This window comes from Bos indicus, chromosome 20 (genome assembly GCF_029378745.1).
Source record: "Bos indicus isolate NIAB-ARS_2022 breed Sahiwal x Tharparkar chromosome 20, NIAB-ARS_B.indTharparkar_mat_pri_1.0, whole genome shotgun sequence".
NCBI classification, from domain to species: domain Eukaryota; kingdom Metazoa; phylum Chordata; class Mammalia; order Artiodactyla; family Bovidae; genus Bos; species Bos indicus.
This window is the reverse complement of record NC_091779.1, coordinates 6701576-6725530: the sequence shown is the minus strand read 5'-3', so window position 1 is coordinate 6725530 and position 23955 is coordinate 6701576. Positions and strand designations below refer to the sequence as shown.

Here is a 23955-nt window from a genome sequence, read left to right as displayed (position 1 = left end):
CATTTTTATTTCATCAGTGCCTTTTGTAAAAGTTTAGGCTCTTATTTTGGAGATCCAAACGGTCCATCCTAAAGGAGATCAGTCCTGAATATTCACTGGAAGGACTGATGCTAAAGCTGAAACTCCAGTACTTTGGCCACCTAATGTGAAGAACTGACTCATTGGAAAAGACCCTGATGCTGGGAAAGATTGAGGGCAGGAGGAGAAGGGGGCGACAGAGGGTGAGATGGTTGGATGGCATCACCGGCTCAATGGACATGAGTTTGAGTACTCTGGGAGTTAGTGATGGACAGGGAAGCCTGGTGTGCTGCAGTCCCTGGGGTCGCAAAGAGTCAGACACGACTGAGTGATTGAACTGAAACTCTTATTTAGTACTATTTTATTTTCTCATTTTCTCTCCATTCCTTTTCAAAGTGTACATGTTATAATCTTTGTTACACAAAGTACAGATGAAAAATCATAAAGGAGGGTGCAATACCATTATTCTCTTTAAATCAATAACATGGTGACTCCAATCCCTTTGCAGTGACTGTTGAGACATAGGGTGGTAGCAGTTATCTGCTCTGTGAACTCAGCTGAAAACCCAGGCTACCCTGCGAAGGCTTCACCGTCTAGCTCCTGGAATTCATTTTGTCAACTCCAGCATTGCTTTTACTCTATACCTGTGCTGTCTGGTGTGGCAGCCACAGCCGCATGTGGCTGTTTGTATTAAATTATACTTGAAGAAAATTAAAAATTCAGTTCCTCAGTCACATTAGCCACATTTCACGTGTTCAGGAGCCAACAGCTAGATGAGACTAGTGCTACCATGTTGGAAAGTGCATATAAAGAACATTTCCATTCCTGAAGATAAAGATCTACTAGACGGTGCTGCCCTATGGTAAAAAGTAGTAGACTTATTTTGTAAAGAGCCAGACAGTAATTACTGGCGACTTCACGGGGCACATGTGGTTTCATGGGCTTCTCCGATGGCTCAGCAGTGAAGAATCTGCCTGCAGTGCATGAGATGTGGGTTTGATCCCTGAGTCGGGAAGATCCCCTGGAAGAGGAAATGATAACCTATTCGAGTATTCTTACCTAGAATATCCCATGGACAGAGGAGCATAGTGGGCTACAGTCCATGAGGTTGCAAAGAGTTAGCCATGACTGAGCAAGCCTGCATATGGCTGCATACTTTTTTAATATTTTTGAAAAAGTGCTTTACCATGGGGTTGCAAAGAGTTGGATATGACTGAGCGACTTCAGTTCACTTGACCAATGTAAAAAGGGTCTTCCTTTGGGGCCAGCTGGTAAAGAATCCACCAGCAATGCCAGAGACCTGGGTTTGATCCCTAGGTTGGGAAGATCCCCTGGAGAAGGGAAAGCCTACCCACTCTAACATTCTGGCCTGGAAAATTCCATGGACTGTATAGTCCATGGTGTTGCAAAGAGTCAGACATGACTGAGCAGCTTTCACTTTACAAATATAAACACCATTCTCAGCTCATGAGCCACACACACACACTCTGCAGGGTAGTTTGCCAACCCCTGCATGAGCAGGCCCAGATTCTAGCCTTTTCCTATTTGGCTTTTCGCATGATGCAGTCCGATTTTCTTTTTTCTTGATTTTTTTTTTTTTTTCATCCTGCATTTAACAGCCAGCATTGTCTGAACGTCAGGAGATAACTTGTGAATTGATTGTCAGCACAGCTGGAAGTTATTAGGTGCCATCACAGGATAGTTTTGTTTCCTTTATTCTAAGGTACTCAAAGAGATTAACCAAGATTGCTGTTTGTACACTTCCTTATGAACTGCCTCATCTTCCTATCTTGGGAGCACGCTTAGCAGATTCATTCTGCAAACGACTGTTGAACCCTTCTGTTGTGTCAGGTTCTGAGCCATGTGCTAGAAAGAAGGAACCATAGGGTCACCACCCAACTTTAGCTTGTTCTGCTATAAAGTTGTGCTGTACTGAAAGGCTCCCCAGGTGGCGCTAGTGGTAAAGAACCTGCCTGCCAATGCAGGAGACACAAGAGACATGGGGTCGATTTCTAAATTGGGAAGATCCCCTGGAGGGAATGGCAACCCACTCCAGTATTCTTGCCTGGAGAATCCCACGGACACAGGACCTGGTGGGCTACAGTCCATGGGGTCGCAGACAGTGGGACACTGAAGCGGCTTCACACGCACATACTGAAAGGCATCTCTCAGTGTTGCAGACTTTGGTATAAAGTGTGCATTCTTTACACACACTCCTAAGTCGGTGATCTGAAATAACTTTGTAATTTTTTTCAATGGTAGGGTTTTGGATATGATTTCAACCATGAAGAAGAGATCCATAGTCTGGCAAGAGGTTTATGATGATGAAGGCAAGGTGAGAGGTTACTAATACTGCATGTGGTTCTGAACTCCGGGAGTTGGTGATGGACAGGGAGGCCTGGCGTGCTGCGATTCATGGGGTCACAAAGAGTCGGACACGACTGAGCGACTGAACTGAATACTCTTAACACCTTGGATGGAAGGAACCCTAAGCTTTCCCTGTAATGTTGGGGGAAGTTAGCTTACTTTTCCATTTAAGCTGCTGTGAGGCAACAGCCACACACCGACACCAATGATGATGGTATTTATTTGATTTCTTCCATTTACTTCATTCTTCAGTGCCGCCTCCTTCTCATCTCTCCCATCTTCCCTCCTCCCTCTCCATCTCATTCTTAGTAACAAATTGAAGTACTTTGAAAAATGTTCCTTTTTTCAGAAGGGCAAAACAGATAGAATGAGTCTTTATTGCTGTTAAGGTAACCTTCATTTTAAGCATCACGGTCAAGTACACTTTTTATTTTAAGGCATTTCTCTCTGACATAATCAGAATTCTTTATTTTCCTATGGGGCAACTGAAAATTTGAAAATCCAGCTACTTGTATTATCTTTCCAGAAGTGTTAGTGGCATCCTGTAAGTTCCAAAGTAAGTAATATAGTGTGGTAGAAATGGGACGAAAGCTTTAATTCATTACCTAGAAGGCAATGGCACCCCACTCCAGTACTCTTGCCTGGAAAATCCCATGGACGGAGGAGCCTGGTAGGCTGCAGTCCATGGGGTCGCTAAGAGTCGGACACGACTGAGCAACTTCACTTTCACTTTTCACTTTCATGCGTTGGAGAGGGAAATGGCAACCCACTCCAGTGTTCTTGCCTGGAGAATCCCAGGGATGGGGGAGCCTGGTGGGCTGCCGTCTATGGGGTCGCACAGAGTTGGACACGACTGAAGCGACTTAGCAGCAGCAGCATGTGGTATTGTATATAGACAAAAGTTAAAAAGTTAAATACTAAACTTTTTAGACATTTCATCAAACTAAGGTTGGATGAAATGTCTAAGTCCTTATTACAAATAGCATTAGATATCACCTCAAAAAGGAAAGGGGAAAGAAGAAAACTTTGCTTTGTCAAGGATCTTAAAGAGTTATTAGCTACAATGCCTTAGACTTTTAATTTCATCTGCTGTAGCTGAGAGACCTAATAATACATATTTCACTTGTAACTGTAATAGCTTCTACCAGGCACAGTAGTTCAAGTGTGGAAAATGGGCGACTTCTATAAGGAACTAGAGAACATTACAGCAGCTGGCTTCCCTGTGATCATTTCTGCTCCTTGGTACTTAGACGTAATCAATTATGGGCAAGACTGGAGACAGTACTACTCTGTGAAGCCTCTTAACTTTGCAGGTAAGTGAAGCAGCCACCATTACTTGACTTGTTAGGTTTTACAAACCCTCCCCGCCCTCCAGGGAATCTTTACCTAGGTACCACCTACTATCCTCCCTTTTATGTTTGATCCTTGATTTTCCTTGTGTATAATCCAACAGACTGAACTCAGTATCATTTTAAACTTTGTGAAAAAACCGTATTCTTTCCTAAATCAAAGAACTTCTAAACTAAGATTCCCTTACACTGATAAGACTTGTCACTATGCATTCAAAGAGGCCTGACTGCAGGAGCCTTGTCTCTCCTCCGAACTTCCTCTGCGATGTAAGACACCTAAGTAGGGATCGCGTCCTGTTCGGTGGCTTCCGGGTTCTAAGGAGGAGGCATCCTTGGGGGTGGGCATGTCTGAGTGGTGGGGCTCTAGGCTCTCAAACCCCATATAACAGTTCTGCTTTGTCCAGTGTACACAGTTTTGTACACTAGACTTTAATATACAATTTCCTTTGAGGAAAAGTGTTCTGGTGTTTAAAAAGTTTCAAAACTGTAGGTCTGTCAGGAACTGTTTCTCCAAAAGCATTTTCTGAGAACCAAGAAGTCGTAATTACTGTAGACACCTAGTCCCTTTGATACCAAAAGATAGGTACTGAAGGCAGGAGTGGCGGTCACTAGCATAGTCCAGCTTGCATTCCTTGGCACACTGTTCACAGGCAACCAGGGGAGTGCTGGTGTCCAAAGAAGTTTGCGGAAAACCAAAATAAAATGGTCTCTTTAGTACTGGCCGGCTACATTAGTCGACACACACTAACAAATACTCTGTGAACCACGGGATCAGTTGCGGCAATAAAGTTTGCCACCATTTTTTGTGCCACAGCTGTGAACGTCTCCCAAGGTCCTCCTGACTCCCAGGGAGAAGCCTTGCCCCAGGCTAACACCAGAAGCCAGCGCCGCCTCTGTGTGTGAGCCTCAGGTTGCAACCACCTCACTCACACCACTGACTGTAATCTAGGTACTCCGGAACAGAAACAGCTCGTCATTGGTGGAGAGGCCTGCATATGGGGAGAGTATGTGGATGCAACTAACCTTACTCCAAGATTATGGTATGGAACCTCAGGGAGAACATGTGGACTAAGGGGCCTCAGTTTCTCTTCTCCACCCAAGCGGGAAAGCACTACAAACTTGCCCAAGTGTGTGGTTTGCTTCTTGAAGAAAACATGAATGTAAACTGCCTTGGGGGATGTGTGGTTTAAATTTTAGGCCTCGGGCGAGTGCTGTTGGTGAGAGACTCTGGAGTCCCCAGGAAGTCACAGACCTAGATGATGCCTACAGGAGGCTAACAAGACACCGCTGCAGAATGGTCAGGTAAGACACGTTTATTTGTCAGGCTAGGACTGAAGTACAGGGTGATTTTTTACCTTCTTTAGTGTTAGCTTGGAGAAGGAAATGCCAACCCCCTCCAGTATTCTTGCCTGGAGAATCTCAGGGACGGAGGTGCCTAGTGGGCTGCTGTCTATGGGGTCGCACAGAGTCAGACACGACTGAAGCGACTTAGCAGCAGCAGCAGCAGTGTTAGCTAGCTTATTGGGATTTTTTTGTGTGTGTGTGCTATAAACAGAAATGTATATACCTAACAGGTAGTGATCTCATCAGGAAAAATTGGCAACTGTTTCTCCGTTAATTATGAATCTCTCTTTAGTAATCTGTGGTATGGTTTAGTGATTCTGACTTGAGCTACTAAGTTTCTTAAGACAGACATGAATTATATCAATCTAAAACATCTTTTGTTTATACTTGTCCTACAGACGAGGAATAGCTGCACAACCTCTCTTTACTGGATATTGTGAGCATGAGGGCAGAATGTAAAAACGAGCTGAAACAGAAGAAAGATATGGGAAAAGAGCCCACAGTCATCCATACTACAATCAACCTGATTTTAAAAATCATGTTTTTGAATAAAATATCTTTTTATTGAACCTCCATCTTATTATACATTAGAAGACTGACATCTTGTGAGACAAGCGTAAAATCAACCAACCAAAAACCTTGTGATATCTATCACTCAGTGTATTCCAAAAGACTGAATCTTAACTACCAACAGTAATAACTTACTAGATACACAATACAGCTCAGGTACATTAACCGTCAACATCAGAGCACATTTCTCATGCTCTAAAGTAGACTGAGCGGCCACCTGTGCCACCGCCTGTTCAAGTTCTCTTTTAAATTGTTCTTACTGAAAACGAAGTAGGTAGGTGCTCCTGAGTTTCCCTCCAAGGACTTAGGACAGGCCATGTCTCTGGCTGAGCAGCGTACTTTGGTCTTGAGGATTCATAGCTTGATAATTAGACAGCTCTAAGGCAAAAGTAGCTGAGCCTGATGTTAATGTTCGAAGCACAGTTGAATAACCCTAATCAAAATAATTTAAGTTAGTTAGCTCTGCAAAGTTAAGCCTCAGATCTCTCCCTGTACATCTTTTGACCATTATCAGGAAAAATCTGGTAAGTACCATGGAGGAGAGAAAACCAGGAGCGGGGGTATGCTTCAAAAGTATTCCCCAGTCCCAGCGTTTGGTAAAGACTCTGCTGGCACTTAGACGCCTGTCCTAGAGCAGGAGAGGCTGGCGGGGAAAAGAATGACAGGAAGAACTGGCTGAGCCAGCAATAGCAGAAGTAGATAAGTGCTCAGCATGGGAAAACGGTCATTGAGGCTGATGACACATTTTGGTAGAGCACAGCTCAAACTTTGTGGAGGACTGGAAAGCCCTCCCCCACACATCCACACCCGTGCGGATAGAATCCCTGGGATTTCTCAAGCAATTTATGTAAAATATGTAGATTTAGTCACAGAGTACCTACCATGATTTCTGCTAAGGGAACATATCCAATAACAACTTTGTTGTCTTGGCGAGACTGGATTTCCTGAATGTTCCCTCTTCTCTGTGCCAGGTCTGCTAGGACAGGGCTGAGGTACTCTCTGCTCACTGTCACCTCAAGATTCATCAGGGGCTCCAAAATTTGCTTATCAGCTTTCTTCAGAGCCTAAAAAAATTAAAGGATGTTAACTCCTCTTCCTTAGACTGCAGGTCAGACTTCTGTTACGAAGGGAAGCTTCATAAAACCTTAAATACTGTCCATACTCTTAAGCACAGAGCCTCCAGCAAAAAGACAGAAGCCTGCCTTAACACTCTATAAGAAGTCCAGAAGGTCAACGTTCGCTCGTCCGTGCATGCCGACAGTGCGCCTGAGACCTCATGTATGTGTTGCAGGAGGGTGCTTGGTAAAGTCTGATTATGTAGAGTACCTGTGAACGTGTGCCCAGAGACACAGGGAAAGAAAATGGTTTTCCCCTCTCAAAGACATACTTCCTTCATGTATCTCCTCTTTTATGTTTGAAACCTACAGTTACAGTGCATGCTACAAGTCGGGGCAATCAAGGAGGGAAGTAAAGGAGCTAAAAACACAATAAATAGAACATATTCTCAGTGTAAAACAAACAGAATTCTGTTCAGAATTTCAGATTTCAAAGGCCAAGAAGAACAAACGCATACAGAAACTGAAAAAAGCTAAAACAGCATCAGGCAAATAAGAAGTGGACAAAAACTGGGGAAGCAGCAGAGGAACAAAGACATCTTGGGGTCCTAGTCAGATTGTCTGTAAGCATCATTCCATCAGCCAAACTGGTACATGGATTCAGAGGGCATTTGCAAGCACTGTAACCACTGATGGGTTTGCTTTAAAAGGTAACCTACTCCTCCAGCCTACCAGAGTTAAAACAATTTCCTATATATTCTAAGCCGTTTGGTTGTCAGGTGGGATGCAATAATCGTGGATTTAGCAGTGGATACCAGACCAAAAAGAAGGGCTCTGGAATGTGGCCTCTCCTTTATCTGGCTCTGGCTGATCATCCTCTCTGCTCACCGGCCCCCACTCACTCAGGACCGGACGCTACCATGGCGTCTATTGTCCAGTAATGCTCTGCGCCTCGGACGCTTCTGTTCCCCACAGTTCAGCACCTCCGCCTTCCCCTCTCCCTGCTACCTTCATGATCATGAAAAATGGGCAGACTGGTAAAAACTTCAGTATATTCTCTTTATCGTAGAAATTTCAGAAAACTATAGCACACATATATATAGTAAAAGCATAATTTCAGTTCTTTGCAGCTGATTAAGCCTTGAAAATTGCTATCAACTGAAAGGACTTAATCAGCAACAAAGTATCTAATAATCCTTGAATGAAAACATTACTAAAACATAATGACAGTCAACAGCAAACAACTAAATAGATCCTATGTGTTTTTGCAATTCTTACCCAAAGCTTCGTGCCACTCCACAGTGTAGCTTTCTGAATAACATAATGGAATGGGGAAAGACTAAAAATTAAGAGGAATAATGCTGTAACTGAGGAAAGGACAGAGTTCTGTGTGACCGAAAAGGAGGAATTGTGCTCGTGGGTCTATCCTTAGTCCTCTTTTCACAGGCTTTTCCGTGGGAACAACTGCCTAGTTACAGAGCATCAAAACTTCATCTAAGCTGCACTCGAGTCACAGTCTTTGGGTGCTCCTTGTAATCCACTGGCCTGCTCTGGGATGATGTCTGAGTACCTTGCAGCAACCTAATATGGCCCAAACTGATCTCATTATTTTCTTTTCCAAACACTTGCCTGCTCTTTCCTCTTTCTGTTGATGGTGTCACTAGTCTTCATGCATCTTTGATTTCCTTTTTCCCCAACGTAAGCTGTAAGATTTCTATTCCTACTGCTGATACTCTAGCCCAGATCTAGTCTATTCCCTGTCTGGGGCTCTCCATACTCCAGTCCCTCCTATATTCTAATGATTATGCTGCTCTCTTCAAAATGTTTAAATCATTTACCACATTTCTCAAATCTCAAATTCCTCAGTGTAGTTTCTTACAGGTTTCCCTACAGTTGGACTCTATTTTACTTTTCCAACCCTAATTTCATCACCCCCTGCCTTCTTTAATCTTTCCACATCTAGAATGCTGCCACTGTACCCATAGCCTCCAAAACATCACAGGTCAACAATTAAGGAAACTGTAAAAGCCCCCGTGTGCTTGTCTTTTGAAGTAAAATGCCGACTCAAGAGTTAATGATTGGAAAATGTGAAGATGTAGAAACAAGGACAGTTGTTGGGCTAGGCAACTGGGAACAATTTAGACTATAATTCTGTCACAAAGCAGAATTACCAAACTCACAGTTCCCTTAAAGATATAAAGGCCCGACACACACTCCTAAATTGTTTTTACCAGAAGCAAACCCCCCTCCCAATGAAAACTGCCAACCTCAGGAAAATAGACCGTAGACTGGTTGAAACAGCCTGCTCCTGAAACACTATAGTGGGTCACAGTCTTGAGGTCAGTGGCTCACCATGGCTCCCTTTGCCTGGCAAAGCAACTAAAGCTACTCTTTCCTGTTTCACCAAAAACTCTTGTCTCCACGTTTCTATTCAGCACCTGTGAACAGAGGCTGAATTTCAGCAACATTAACTTCTTTCCAATGTCGACCAAAAAGATGCAAGTTAAGTTTCATCTGAGGCAAAATGAAGACTACAGCCTGGGAGACAGCACCTCAGATAGCTCTGAGAGACTGCTCCAAAGAGGCAGTGGGGGAAGGTCAATATATACGATTTTGGTGAAGGGGGAATTCAATACAATTAAGCACTCATTTACAAAGTGTTTTCTGCTCTCCAGGAGTCTCTGAGGTCCTCAGAAAGGGATTTAGTGCTTTTCTAGGTAATACGAGATGCAAGGACTGGAATCATGAAATCAGTTGCTAAAAACATCCAACTATCTAAAGACCTATCCCACCAGATTCCTGGAGCAAAGAGTGCCCCACTCCACCCTGAACTCCCTCAGCGGGTGTTGAAGGTCAATAGCTGCAGCAGCATGGGGTTCAGTCTCTGTAGAGGCCGATGGTGAATGCCCTTGTTCAGTGGTTGGCAATGCTCTTGGCAGGTGCCAATTAGCAGTTGACACCAAGAACCATTCTCCAATTCCCCACTTCTCAGCTTTTGTGAATCTTATACCATTCTATCTAATATTTTGACTGGCTATATTTAATTTCCTTCTAAATCATAAGCTCGTTTAGGTCAAGAAAACATATGCATCTTATTGTATTCCTTCAGTTCCCAGTGCACCATGACCACAACATAGATGGATCAGTAACTATATGAAGCATCATTAACTTCTCATCAGCAGAGGCAAGGAGTGTCCACACCAGATGAAGTTTCACAAGGGTAAGAGTACTTCCATCAGCAGTATTTAAAGTAATGAATTAAAACTAAAGATTAAGTGGAGGCCTCATAAAGTTAATTCTTATTCTCTACTATGGTCTTAATGGAAGGTTAACCAAGGGGTATTAGATTCTGGCCAAAATACTGGGGCTTGAGGTTAACTTAGAAGCACTGTATCATCTTTCAGGTTACAGTTATTTCAATACTAAAACAAAAGTCAGGTGGAACTCTAAGAATTATTAGAAGGTAAATGTTTTCAACAATTTCATCATGACCACTTTATAGGCACTATTTCTAACTATATGCTCCAGAAAACAATATTTAAATAATTATTTTTGAAAATGTAGGTGGGTGTTTTTTAAAATGAAAACTCTTAAGAAGTATGAATTTAAACTCACATAAAAAAGTCGTTAAAAGTTCAGCCTTCCTAAGTCAGGGACCTAGGATATTTAAATTAACTTTGTAATTATGGATTCAAATAAGACTAGAAAACCAGGTCTCAAACACAGTCCAAAATATTAGAAAATGGTCATAGAAGCAAGTGTTTTAATGCACATCAGTCACCTACAAAACTAGAGTATTCCCACACTGAGAATAATGCACGGAATCAGCATTCAACACACGAAGGTCCTGGTGGGTGACCCCATGGACTGCAGAACACCACGCTTCCCTGTCCATCACCAACTCCTGGAGCTTGCTCAAACTCATGTCCACCTAGTCAGTGATGCCATCCAACCTTCACATCCTCTGTCGTCCCCTTCTCCTCCTGCCTTCAATCTTTCCCAGCATCAGGGTCTTTTCTAATGAATCAGCCCTTTACATCCGGTGGCCAAAGTATTGGAGCTTCAGCACCAGTTCTTCCAGTGAATATTCAGAACTAATTTGCTTTAGAATGGACTGGTTGGATCTCCTTGCAGTCCAAGAGACTCTCAAGAGTCTTCTCCAACACCACAATTCAAAAACATCAATTCTTCGGCGCTCAGGTTTCTTTAGAGTCCAACTCTCACATCCATACATAACTACTGGAAAAACCATAGCTTTGACTAGATGGACCTTTGTCAGCAAAGTAATTTCTCTGCTTTTAAATATGCTGTCTAGGTTGGTCATAGCTTTTCTTCCAAGGAATAAATGTGTCTTTTAATTTCATGGCTGCAGTCACCATCTGCAATGATTTTGGAGCCCCCCCAAAATAAAGTCTCTTACTGTTTCCATTGTTTCCCCATCTATTTGCCATGAAGTGATGGACCAGATGCCATGATCTTAGTTTTTGAATACTGAGTTTTAAGACAGCTTTTTCACTCTCCACTTTCACTTTCATCAAGAGCCTCTTTAGTTCCTCTTCTCTTTCTGCCATAAGGGTGCTGTCAACTACATATCTGAGGTTATTCGTATTTCTCTCAGCAATCTTGATTCCAGCTTTCATCCAGCCCGGCATTTTGCATGATGTACTCTGCATAGAAGTTAGATAAGCAGAGTGACAACATACAGCCTTGATGTACTCCTTTCCCAATTTGGAACCAGTCTGTTGTTCCATGTCCAGTTCTAACTGTTGCTTCTTGACCCAGATATGGAATTCTTAGGAGGCAGGTAAGGTGGTCTGGTATTCCCAACTCTTTAAGAATTTTTCAGTTTGTTGTGATCCACACAGTCAAAGGCTTTGGTGTAGAGTCAATAAAGCAGGAGATGTTTTTCTGTAACTCTCTTGCTTTTTCGATGATCCAACGGATGTTGGCAATTTCATCTCTGGTTCCTCTGCCTTTTCTACATCCAGCTTGAACATCTGGAAGTTCTCAGTTCACGTACTGTTGAAGCCTGGCTTGGAGAATTTTGAGCATTATTTCTGTGTGGTAGTCTGAACATTCTTTAGCATTAAAATGAAAACTGACCTTTTCCAGTCCTGTGGCCACTGCTGAGTTTTCCAAATTTGCTGGCATATTGAGTGCAGCACTTTCACAGCATCATCTTTTAGGGTTTGAAATAGCTCAACTGGAATTCCATCACCTCCACTAGCTCAAGGGCATATCCCAGGCAACCACAAGGAGAAGAGGAGACTGTTTAATGCTCTGAGAAAGAAATTCACTTATCTGATCTGTAATTCAACAAGACTTATCTGATTTTGGTGATCCTTGATTAATCTTAGTAGAATAAACATGAACTTCAATACTGGAACCAATATTAGACCTTCAGTGTCCTTTAGACTATAGTCCATTTTGGGCAGAGCTGACCCCAGAAGTGTCTTTTACTCAAAGCTACCAAGATTGTCTCTATGGCTGTGTATCTGGTATAGGAAAAGCAGCATGCATGCTCAGTCGCTTCAGTCATGTCCGACTCATTGCAACCCTATGGACTGTAGCCCACCAGGCTCCTTTGTCCATGGGATTTCCCAGGCAGGAACACTAGAATGAATTGCCATTTCCTTCTCCCCTCCAAGGTATCTTCCTACCCAGGGATCGAACCTGCATCTCTTACGTCTCCTTCATTGACAGGCAGGGTCTTTACACCAGTGCCACCTGGGAAGGCAGGGAAAGGAGAGATGCCACCAGAACAACTTGCCTCTTTGGCAGAATCAGAGGATGTTTAGTAACTATCTGTGTCAAATACCAATATCCTAGATCCTATTTTGAATAAAACTCCAGTGATTAAGAAATCAGATTCTCCACAATTAGAAACTCATGATTATAGGGTTCAGAATGCAAGGACACAGGTCAGGCAATGGGAGCACAGCTGTCTGCAGATTAGTGGTGCATGGCTGTCCGGAGAGTACCTTAAAGCAAAGAGGATTCAGTTCAGTTCGGTCCCTCAGTCGTGTCCAACTCTTTGTGACTCCATGGACTGCAGCATGCCAGGCGCCCCTGTCCATCACCAACTCCCGGAGTTTGCTCAAACTCATGTTCATTGAGTCAGTGATGCCATCCAACCATCTCATCCTCTGTCATCCCCTTCTCCTCCTGGCCTTCAATCTTTCCCAGCATCAGGGTCTTTTCCAATGAGTCAGTTCTTCACATCAGGTGGTCAAAGTATTGGAGTTTCAGCTTCAGCATCAGTCCTTCCAATGGATATTCAGGACTGATTTCCTTTAGGATGGACTGGTTGGATCTCCTTGCAGTCCAAGGGACTCTCAAGAGTCTTCTCCAACACCACAGTTCAAAAACATCAATTCTTCGGCCCTCAGGTTTCTTTAGAGTCCAACTCTCACATCTATACATGACTACTGGAAAAACCATAGCTTTGACTAGACAGACATTTGTTGGCAAAGCAAGTTCTCTGCTTTTTAATATGCTGTCTAGGTTGGACATAGCTTTTCTTCTAAAGATCAATCGTTTTTAAATTTTACAGCTACAGTCACCATCTGCAGGAATTTTAGGGCCCAAGAAAATAAAGTCTCTCACTGCTTCCATCGTTTCCCCATCTATTTGCTATGAAGTGATGGGACCGGATGCCATGATCTTAGTTTTTTGAATGTTGAGTTTTAAACCAACTTTTTCACTCTTTCACTTTCATCTAGAGGCTCTTTAGTTCCTCTTCACTTTCTGCCATAAGCTTGGTGTCACCTGCGTATCTGAGGTTGTTGATGTTTCTCCCAGCAATCTTGATTCCAGCTTGTGCATTATCCAGCCTGGCATTTTGTATGATGTACTCTGCATATAAGTTAAATAAGCAGGGTGACAATATACAGCCTTGACATACTCCTTTCCCATTTTGGAACCAGTCTGTTGTTCCATGTCCAGTTCTAACTGTTGATCTGAATACAGATTTCTCAGGAGGCAGGTAAGGTGGTCTGGTATTCCCAACTCTTTAAGAATTTTCCATAGTTTGCTGTGATCCACACAGTCAAAGGCTTTGGTGTAGTCAATAAAGCAGATATTTTTCTGGACTCTCTTGCTTTTCTGATGATCCAGCAGATGTTGGCAATTTGACTTCTGGTTCCTCTGCCTTTTCTACATCCAGCATGAACATCTGGAAGTTCTCAGTTCACATACTATTGAAGCCTTGCTGGGAGAATTTTGAGCATAACTTTGCTAGCGTGTGAAATGAGTGCAATTGTGTGGTAGTTTGAACATTCTTTGGTATTGCCTTATGGCACCCCATTCCAGTACCCTTGCCTGGAAAATCCCATGGATGGAGGTGCCTGGTAGGCTGCAGTCCATGGGGTCGCTAGAGTCGGACACGACTGAGCGACTTCACTTTCACTTCTATGCATTGGAGAAGGAAATGGCAACCCACTCCAGTGTTCTTGCCTGGAGAATCCCAGGGATGGGGGAGCCTGGTGGGCTGCCGTCTATGGGGTCACACAGAGTCGGACATGACTGAAGCGACTTAGCAGCAGCAGCAGCCTTTCTTTGGGACTGGAATGTAAACTGACCTTTTCCAGTCCTGTGGCCACTGCTGAGTTTTCCAGATTTGCTGGCATATTGAGTGCAGCACTTTAACAGGAAGCACTATTACAGCAGCTTCTCCAATCAGGAAGCTTCCATAAGCCTCTTATTCTTATCCCTTAGAGGGCAGACTAATGAAATAAAAACCCCAATCACAATTATGGCAAAAAGGATTAGGACACTTCCATACCTTTTGTAGGCATCTTGAGACACAAGCAGAAATCATAGTTGTGGAGGTACCGGGATGAATTACCAAAGAATGTAAAGTAACTGCTACATCTTGAACTGGGGATCCAAGCAATGGTCCTAGGTAAGGGGGAAAACTATATTAGGACTGTATTGTACTCAGTGAGGGGTAAGTGAAATGTGCAAAGAGGCAGAGAACTTCCAGTGTTCAGCAAGTAAGGAGCTTTGAAGTCATCACACTGTTCTAAATAATAAATAAAATGCAACAACTCTTATTGGATTGAGTGGAAAGGGGAGGACAAAGGGCAAACCACCGTCCCTAAGACTGGAGAGAGAGGTCAGTGCAGGGAGTTGCACTGAACTGTAATTGCTAAACTGTTTGAGGCTCAATGTGGCCCAGTCACAGTCAAAAACTCCAGGAGGACCCAGTCTTGGGGGTGGGGAGGGGCACAATTTTGTGATCTCAAGCAGGTTCTCACAGTAAATATCAGAGATACATGAGGGTGGTAGTGGGGAGGAATTCTTTCTGAAATACTCCAAGGCATTCTATTCTTAACAAGGTCGGCCCTTAGAGGAAACTAGTATATCAGAGCCAAACCTGAAGGGGTATCAGAGCCTAGATGACTGGAGGGAAGCACCCAATTCCAGTCTACTCCAGCCATCCTGTCCCACCTATGGGGGATGAAAGGACTGAGAAACAGCTGTGCAGCTCAAAGGTCAAGGGCACCGGCTAAGGCCCAATCTCAGGGGTACAGACACTCCCCCTCCCCCTCACCTCACCACCACAGTACTAAAGGCCAGTTTAGAGCAGTCCCTTTTACCCAGTGCATCATATCTGGCTATCAAGAAAAATGCTGAAGGGCAAAGAGCACAATCTGAATACAGAGAGCAAGCATCCGAACCAGACATGGCAGGAATGCTGAATGATCAGACTGAAAATATAAACTGATTTATAGGGCTGTAACAGACAAAGTAAAGGGCACTAAGAACAGATGGTCATGATGGCAGAGAGACAGAAGTCCTAAGAAACAACAAAAAGAAATGCCTCAGATCAAAAACACTGTAACAGAAAGGAAGAAGACCACTGACGTGCTCAGATGGGACACGGCTGAGGAAAGGCTGAGTTAGAAGATATATCAGTAGAAACCTCCAAAACTGAAAAGCAAAGTGAACAAAAGACCGAAAAAACCAGAACAGAATATGCAATACTGTGGGACTACAAGGTATGACATATGCATGGTGGGCAGAAATAGGGAGAAAACACCCCAAAGTTAGAAAAGAAGAATGAATAATTTCTGTTATTAGAAGGGGCTGAAAGTGACCCTCATCTTACTGATCTGACTGCCTCACCTTGGAGGCACGCACTGTGAACGCCATTTTCAAAGGCCTCTCGGGAGGCCTGCGAGAGGTCTCCGGCAACGCTTGCTGCATACTCGATAACGGGCAGAAGAGATGATGTTTCCACAGGTTTTGCTTCCAGTTCTACAGTCACGAGATGCCGTTTGTCTCCTAAAGTTCTATCTAAGGTATCTGTAAACAAATCGAATACAGTACCTCAGAGATTTGTTCTGGAAAGGTGTCAAGGTGCCATAACTGGCAAAATCAACAAGTCCAACAAGTTAATTACAGTCAACAAGTTCAAGATCTCATGGAAGATAAAGTGGAAGAGAATACCAATAAAGACACTAAGCACAGTATAAAAATGTCAGAGTAAATAGTTCTATCAAGAAAGTGTAGATTCTGTGTTTATCAACGTTAAACACCTGCTCTGAATCATCTATTAATATTGCTTCAGTGTTAGGGTGTGTTAAGGCAGATGAACACACAAGTTCTGACATGAAGATCATACATTTAAACATTTGTGACCCAAATTCTATTAAGCACAAAATTTTTACTTAAAACACTTACTGAGTACAAAGGACTATCTAATGAAAATTAAAAGGTTTTTAACCTTGACAACAAACAGCTGAATTTCATACTGTTCCTGCAATATATTCTTTATTTAATGTTCATGATTCCTTTCCTCCAAAACTACTGATCTATTTGTTAAAATGAAAACGGTATCCCTCATTTGTCAACAAGCAACAGCGGTCAGTGAAACTGAGTGGGGCCCTGTGTGGCTCTCTGGCATGGAGGCCCTTTTGTCCCCCATTTCTTGTAGGCAAGACTCCAGTCTCTGTGACCTTCCCTGAGTTCCACAGGGCAGATTTGGAACTGTTGCTAATCAAGGGAGAAGCAGTCAAGAAACCACCTGTTCAGTTCAGTTGCTCAGCCGTGTCCGACTCTGTGACCCCATAAACCGCAGCACGCCAAGCCTCCCTGTCCATCACCAACTCCCGGAGTTCACCCAAACTCATGTCCATTTAGTCAGTGATGCCATCCATCCGTCTCATCCTCCGTCGTCCCCTTCTCCTCCCGCCCTCAATCTTTCCCAGCATCAGGGTCTTTGCAAATGAGTCAGCTCTTCGCATGAGGTGGCCAAAGGATTGGAGTTTCAGCTTCAACATCAGTCCTTCCAATGAACACCCAGGACTGATACCTACTGATACCTACTAGAGGAACTGCTGAGAACTAAGGTCTACACATAGCCAACTTCATAACAAAGTTGCCAAACTGTTTTCTTGCCAATCTTGTTGGTGTAAAAGGGCATCTTGTCTTTTAACTCGCATGACCCTAATCACTGAGAATCTTTTAATATGTTCATGGGCCTTCAGCCTCTTTTGTGAAATGTCTGTTCAACTTTTTTTGTTCACTTTTTTACTTGGCTGGTTGCCATGTTTTTAGTGATTTTTGGATTCCAATCTGCCAGTCTTATATGAGGCAAATATCTTTTCTCAGTGTATCTTTTTGCTTTCACTATATTCTAATACAGTCTTAATTTCAATAACATAAAATTTACTAATCTTTTAGTTCACAGTTTCAGCCTTACCTGCTTAAAGTTCTCCTATACCGTCTTCCAAAAATTTGAAAGTTTAAAAACTCTCATAAAGCGTTGGGGTTTTCTTTCTTTCCTCTTTTGCATACATTAACATTTATTCTCTTTATTCTCTGTCTTCAAAGGGAGACTTTCCAACTCTCTCCTCTTATTTAGGCTTTTAAATTCAACTAGAATTGAGGTTTAGATACAGTATGTGGGAGGAATCTAAATCTTTTCCCGTGTGAATAGTTTTTCCAGGCCCATTTATTGAAATTCAGTCCACCCTTTCCCACTGAGCTTCAATATCACTCAGTGAAAGGTACATTTTCATATAGATGTGTGTTTCTAAGCTCTCTGGTTTGTTCCCCTGGTATATTTGTCTGTTCCTAGCTTGATTAGTTGGTCAGTATCATAATGACTGCTTTTATAGTAAGTATTAAAGTCTGATACACTTCTTTGGGTAGAACTGGTACCCTCATGCTATTCAGTCCTCTTATCTATGAATAATATGGATCTTATCTATACTTTTCTTTCATTCTCTTTTTCAAAACATGTACCTGGCTGCACCAGGTCTTAGTTGTGGCATGCACAATCGTTAGTTGTGGCACGTGAACTCTCACCTGTGCTACGTGAGATCTATTAATAGTTCCCCGCCCAGAGATCAGAGCCCTGGCCCCAGGCATCAGGAGCACAATCTCAGCCCCTGGACAACCAGGGAAGTCTCATGAATAGGATGGTTTCCCACTGAACTTCGGTCTTCTTTAATGCCTGTACATTTTGATAATTTTCTAGATGTACACAAATGTAACCTGTGCCTCAACAGCATGTGATCACTGGTGGTCTGAATGTTCAGTCAACAGCATCTGGTTATTAGCTTTTCACTTTGTAACTAATAAGCAATTTAGAGGGAGACACTTGAAGACTATGCAAATATGTTATTCAACAATGTACACAATATTAAGTATGTGCAAAATGACGATTTTCTATTCCAACCCTCCTCCTCAACATCTAACAGTCAGCACTTGGCATTTCAGTATAAGGAAAAACAGTCTCTTCTTGTTGATCTATTATCGGTATGGCCTCATGAATTCTAGCTTTTTGTCAATGGCTTAATTATTGTTTTTAGCTATTCTGGGGGTCAAATTAACCCAGATTTAGCCAGTGTAGCCTCTTGAGGTTGGTTCCTATGTCCTTATGACACAATCCCATCATTTTTTTTTGAACATTTCCTTTCTTTCTCAGATAAGAGTCCATTGCTTATTTATTTTTGAAAGTTTCGTATTTCTTACTAATACTTTTTAATCCCCTTTATTTCTTCAAAAATAATATTTTATATACTCTGTACATGGTAATTCTGGTATCAGAAGCCCTTGTTGGTCTGCCTGTGAGGTTTATTGTTTCTACTGCTTTTTTCTGCCCATTGTGCCTTTTCTCAAGGTTTTATGATTTTAAAACTTTAAAAAATATACTGTGAGTTCATTTTACTTTGTGGGATCTTTGAGGCCTGGATTGAGGGTACATTTACCTAATAAGCCCTATGTTTGCTTTCTCAAGGCTCCTTGGTCTATCACCAACCAAGAGGACTTCACACCAAGTTCTTCTTGGTTTGGAGTTTTATAGATTATACTGGTTCTATGAACGTAGGCTGAAAATGCCTATGGTTACAAATTCTCAGAAATTCTTCCCCTTTGCCAAAAGCCAGTCAGATAAGTTTCCTTGTCACCTTCTTTTATGGAGAAGACTTTCCATATTGCTTCCATGAGAATGTGGCTCTCAAGCAGTAGGTTAAATATGACCACAGATTTCTCCAGAATAGCTAGTGGCTTAGGTGCTGAGTTATTTTCCAAGATTCCTGTTCCACCTTCCTTTCTTTAACCTCTGGAAGTTTCCATCATATTCTAACCACTTCAGACATTAATTGGAAAGAGGTTATTTATATTTTCAAGCATCTTGTTTTTCCAGATATAAAGTCCAGAAAGAGAAATCATCATGTCATTTGTCATCATGCCCCTATATCCTGTTTAATTTTTCAAGTTTCAAAGAAAAGTAATCACGTGGCCTATTTACAAACCACTGAAGTGCTTAAAAGTTCTTAGTTACGCTAAACATCTCTTTTCTATATTTTTTTCACAAACCTGTCCAAGTTTTCTTATTGTGGGGATGGGAATAGCTGTCATGTTTTTTTACTTAAGGGAAGCAAACTGAAAAGATCGTATGTAGAAAAAGCATGAATTCTTACATTTTGGCACAGAAATATAAAAACTTCAGTTTCCCAAGAATACCATCAGCACAAGATTACCATGTTTATTAGTGAAAATTATTTTCCACTCTACTTTTTTTCTTTTTAAAATTTTAAAATTATCTGTAATTTTGCTGAGATATAATTGACATACAGCACTGTAGGAGTTTAAGGTGTATAACACAAGGCTTTAACTTACATAGATCATGAAATAATTACCACAATTAGTTTGGTGAACATCTACCATCTCATATAGATACAACATTAAAGAAATAGAAAAAGATTTTTTCCTTTGTGATGAGAACTCTTAGGATACACTCTCTTAACTTTCACTTATAATGTACAGCAGTATTAATTATCTTTATCATGGTGTACAGCAAACCCTAGTACTTATTTATCTTATAACTGGAAGTTGGTACCATTTGACTGCCTTCTAAGTCTACCTTCCCCACTCCCCATTTCCACTATTTTATGGAGTAAAAAATAGCACACCAATTGCAAATTCTTATACTCATTCTGGTATTGAGGACCAGGATGAGCTGTCTACTTCAATGGTTAATCCCACTGTGTACCTGTTTGACGAGTGGCTCAGCCAGTATATGTAATAAATGAGTGGCAAGAAATAGGGCCATGCCTAAAGCAAACAAATTCTAAAAAAACAAGAAAACACACATAAAACCTGTCCTCACTGATGGAAGACACTAGTAAATATAAACCCTGCTTTATGCAACTAAACTAAGAGATGCAGCAGACAGATCCTGGAGAGAAAGAAAGCAACAGGACCAGCAAATTCTAAATGTTGCATTTACCTGTGGCACGAATCGAATTTAGGATGGCCTCTCGGTATGCCACCTGGAGGGGCCCGAGATAGGTTTCTAGTCCATATTCCCTCTTGATTCGGTCATGAATGATTTCAATATGTAACTCCCCCATGCCACAAAGGACAGTCTGGGTAAAAGAGGAAGAAAACAAAACAAAGGTCAAGGAAAAATTGTTTATCACAAAACACTAAATAAAGGTATGATATCAATATATTTTATTTCCCATTACTTATAAACAAAATTTCTCCTGTATAAACATTTTTTTTTGACTCCTACATCAAAACACTGTTTTTAACTTCTCTGACTGTAAAAATAAATCAATTAAAAGTGAATCACAAGGAGTGGTCCAGTGACTACGATTCCACATTCCCAATGGAGGGGGCCTGGGTTTGATCACTGGTCGGGTGACTAGTCAGTGCTCGTGCCGCAATGAAGATCCCACGTGCCACAACTAGGAGCCAGTGCAGCCAGTCTCTGACTCTGTGATGGTTGGGTTATTAGCTGGCTAAGTGGCATTCTAACCAGAACCATGCTTCCCAACCACAAAGCTAAGTGCCAGCCAACGGAATGTAAGTATTAATGACGTTGTCAACTTCTAGGTTATATCTTTAAGGATAAATAAAACCATTCTCTTAATGAAGATGTGGATAACTATCTTGAAACGTGAATGAGGGCAACATCTTGTGAATGAGGGAAATAACCCCTCTCCCAAACACTCCCAATCACATGGCTGTTTGCCAACCATCCTGGACACCTTAACCTTACAGTTTTGTGGGCAGTCAAAACTACTAGAGTAATACAACCCAGCAATCCCACTGCTGGCATACACACTGAGGAAACCAGAAGGGAAAGAGACACGTGTACCCCAATGTTCATCACAGCACTGTTTATAATAGCCAGGACATGGAAGCAACCTAGATGTCCATCAGCAGATGAATGGATAAGAAAGCTGTGGTACATATACACAATGGAGTATTACTCAGCCATTAAAAAGAATACATTTGAATCAGTTCTAATGAGGTGGATGAAACTGGAGCCTATTATACAGAGTGAAACCAGAAAGAAAAACACCAATACAGTATACTAACGCATATATATGGAATTTAGAAAGATGGTAACAATAACCCTGTATGTGAGACAGCAAAAGAGACACAGATGTATAGAACAGTCTTTTGGACTCTGTGGGAGAGGGTGAGGGTGAGATGGTTTGGAAGAAGGGCACTGAAACATGTATATTATATGTGAAACGGATTGCCAGTCCAGGTTCGATGCATGATACAGGGTGCTTAGGGCTAGTGCACTGGGATGACCCAGAGGGATGGGATGGGGAGGAAGGTTGGGGGCGGGGAGGTTTCAGGATGGGGAATACATGTACACCTGTGGCGGATTCATGTCAATGTATGACAAAACCAATACAATACTGTAAAGTAAGTAGCCTCTAAAAAATAGATAAATAAATTTTTTTAATTAAAATAAATAAATAAAAGCAGCCCATATTAAATTTAACAAAATTCAGATTATAACAACAACATGTGACTACTCATGGAATAAACAAAGAATGAAAAAAAACAAAAAACAAAACTACTAGAGTAGCTTGAACCTTTAAGTGACAGAGAAACTGACTTTTCTCTTTTTTGAACCAATGTCATTTTGGGTCCTTGTTAGAACAGCCAAATTTGCATTAAAACATTAAAAAAAAACCCCAAAAACAAAATAACACAAAAATAGTTATTCCTGAAGGTCTTTTTGTATGGGAGAGTATGTGCAAGTAATCCTATTTGCCCCATTTTATTCATATACCATCTGTATAGTGAAGCATTAACTTTAACCTGAAAAGAGATCTGGCCTTTGCCTTTAGCTACTGGAAAGTTCTCTGTAGGCCAAAATGCTCCCTGATAGAAGTGTCTTTGCTTGTCTGGCGCCTCTGTCCACCAGTCTAACAATGTGACTTATGAAACAGGTTTTGGAATAGCCATACCCATTCACAACCTAGAGAGTGAAGGTAGTAGCCCAAACCTACAGGAGGCACGAGAGATTAAATGTCAACCACATAGGCAGTATGTGATTATGTTCCAACAGAATCTCTGAACATCGAAGGCTTAGGTGAGCTTCCCAGCCTGGCAGTACTCCACAGAGTCAAGAGGATGAAGAAAGCTTTGCATTTAGAACTCTTCCAGACTTTGCCCTATGTGTCTCTTCCTTGGCTATTTCTGATTTGTTTCCTTTCAGTGTAAAAAAAACTGTAAGAAACAATAAAAGACTATTTGGTGTATGACTGTGATACTTTAATATAAAGTTAAAAAAGTAAATTATTTGGAAAGAAGCAAGTTGTTGAATAATACAAATACAATGACTAGCTATATATCTGTACATATATATTTAGAAATATGTATATATATACTATGCTTTGTAACATAGCATGGCATAAACATGGATGTTCGGAAAAGTGTGAAAGGCTATTCACTGATTATCTGTGTAGAACAGGATGGAAAGATTGAAAGGGAGACTTTAATTCTTTACTTTGTCCACTTGCGTGTTATTTGCCATTTAAAAAAAAATTTGTATTGGTGGTTTTTAAATAAAAAGTTTCTATTGCAATTGCTTTTACAGCTTTCAGAATTAATTAAACTAAGCTGCTACATCATTTAGTTGGCATTTAGGGAAAAAAGTACTCCACATGTTTCAGATTAACTAAAATGAGTTTATCCTTTTTACAGACACATTTATAATCTTTTAAAGGAACTTTTTCTCGATATTTTATATAAACTCTACTCTGCCTCCCTAAAAAGAAGATGCAGAACAAACATGTGTTCTTCTACTATACCATAATACACAGTGCAGTCCTGTACCTACTTTCGACTCTGTTTCTTCCCATACTGTTGGCCGCAATCTGTCACTTCTCACCCATTTTACGTGTGTATCATCATTAAAACTACCTTTGCATCCTCCCTTTAGTAAACTGTTTCTGTACGTTTTGGCATAAGAGGCTCAAAGTGTTGTCTTGCAGTTGAAAGATTTATTTCAAAATTTCACAAAAGGCTGTGTTCTGGAACATAAAAATTTTGGAGAGTAGTTTATATAAGTAAGGTATAATCATGCTGAGGAATTAAGGAGAATTTAGCTTGACAGTAAAAATAATAATCAGAAATTTATATTATGAGAGAGCCAAAGTAGAAGGCCTTTTCTTTCAGGTACATGGACAAATCAATGTTTTAGACAAATGCACTTAAACACTGTCTTGCACACAAATAAACATTATTATTGAAAGATTTGGGGAATTAATAATATGCATACTTGTCCAGAATCAGGATCTAGCTTCACTTTCAAACTGGGATCTTCACGCTGAAGGCATTTCAATGCATGATCCAAATCTAGAGGACAAACAGTAACTGTTACCTTTACATCTTATTTTTTAAGATAAGGTACTACAGTAACAGTTATTTCACACGGCCAGAAATGTTTTGTAGAGAATTTAAAAAACTGACAAGACAGTGAT

General features: G+C 41.3%; 2 protein-coding genes across 7 annotated transcripts in view; one reads left to right on the top strand and one right to left on the bottom strand.

Moving 5' to 3' along the window:
• The window catches only part of HEXB (hexosaminidase subunit beta), a 32234-nt gene extending 26587 nt beyond the window's left edge, over positions 1 to 5647 (top strand). Inside the window, exons 10-14 of one of the 2 annotated variants that reach the window (XM_019982852.2) lie at positions 2281 to 2353; positions 3524 to 3698; positions 4684 to 4774; positions 4932 to 5036; positions 5477 to 5647. In XM_019982852.2, coding sequence (XP_019838411.2) covers positions 2281 to 2353; positions 3524 to 3698; positions 4684 to 4774; positions 4932 to 5036; positions 5477 to 5537 — 505 coding nt within the window. In that variant the 3' untranslated portion in view covers positions 5538 to 5647. The remainder of the gene's footprint in view (positions 1 to 2280; positions 2354 to 3523; positions 3699 to 4683; positions 4775 to 4931; positions 5037 to 5476) is intronic. The other variant, XM_070774536.1, reaches the window with a different exon arrangement.
• GFM2 (GTP dependent ribosome recycling factor mitochondrial 2) overlaps positions 1 to 23955 on the bottom strand; it is a 70523-nt gene that overhangs the window by 13328 nt on the left and 33240 nt on the right. For 2 of the 5 annotated variants that reach the window (XM_019982850.2, XM_070774528.1), the window contains 6 exons: positions 23754 to 23830; positions 20448 to 20586; positions 15833 to 16012; positions 14487 to 14602; positions 6530 to 6712; positions 5615 to 6081 (listed from right to left, as the gene is read on the bottom strand). In XM_019982850.2, coding sequence (XP_019838409.1) covers positions 5953 to 6081; positions 6530 to 6712; positions 14487 to 14602; positions 15833 to 16012; positions 20448 to 20586; positions 23754 to 23830 — 824 coding nt within the window. In that variant the 3' untranslated portion in view covers positions 5615 to 5952. Of the gene's footprint in view, positions 1 to 5614; positions 6082 to 6529; positions 6713 to 14486; positions 14603 to 15832; positions 16013 to 20447; positions 20587 to 23395; positions 23506 to 23753; positions 23831 to 23955 lie in introns of those variants that run through there. The other 3 variants (XM_019982849.2, XM_070774529.1, XR_011562397.1) reach the window with 3 other exon arrangements.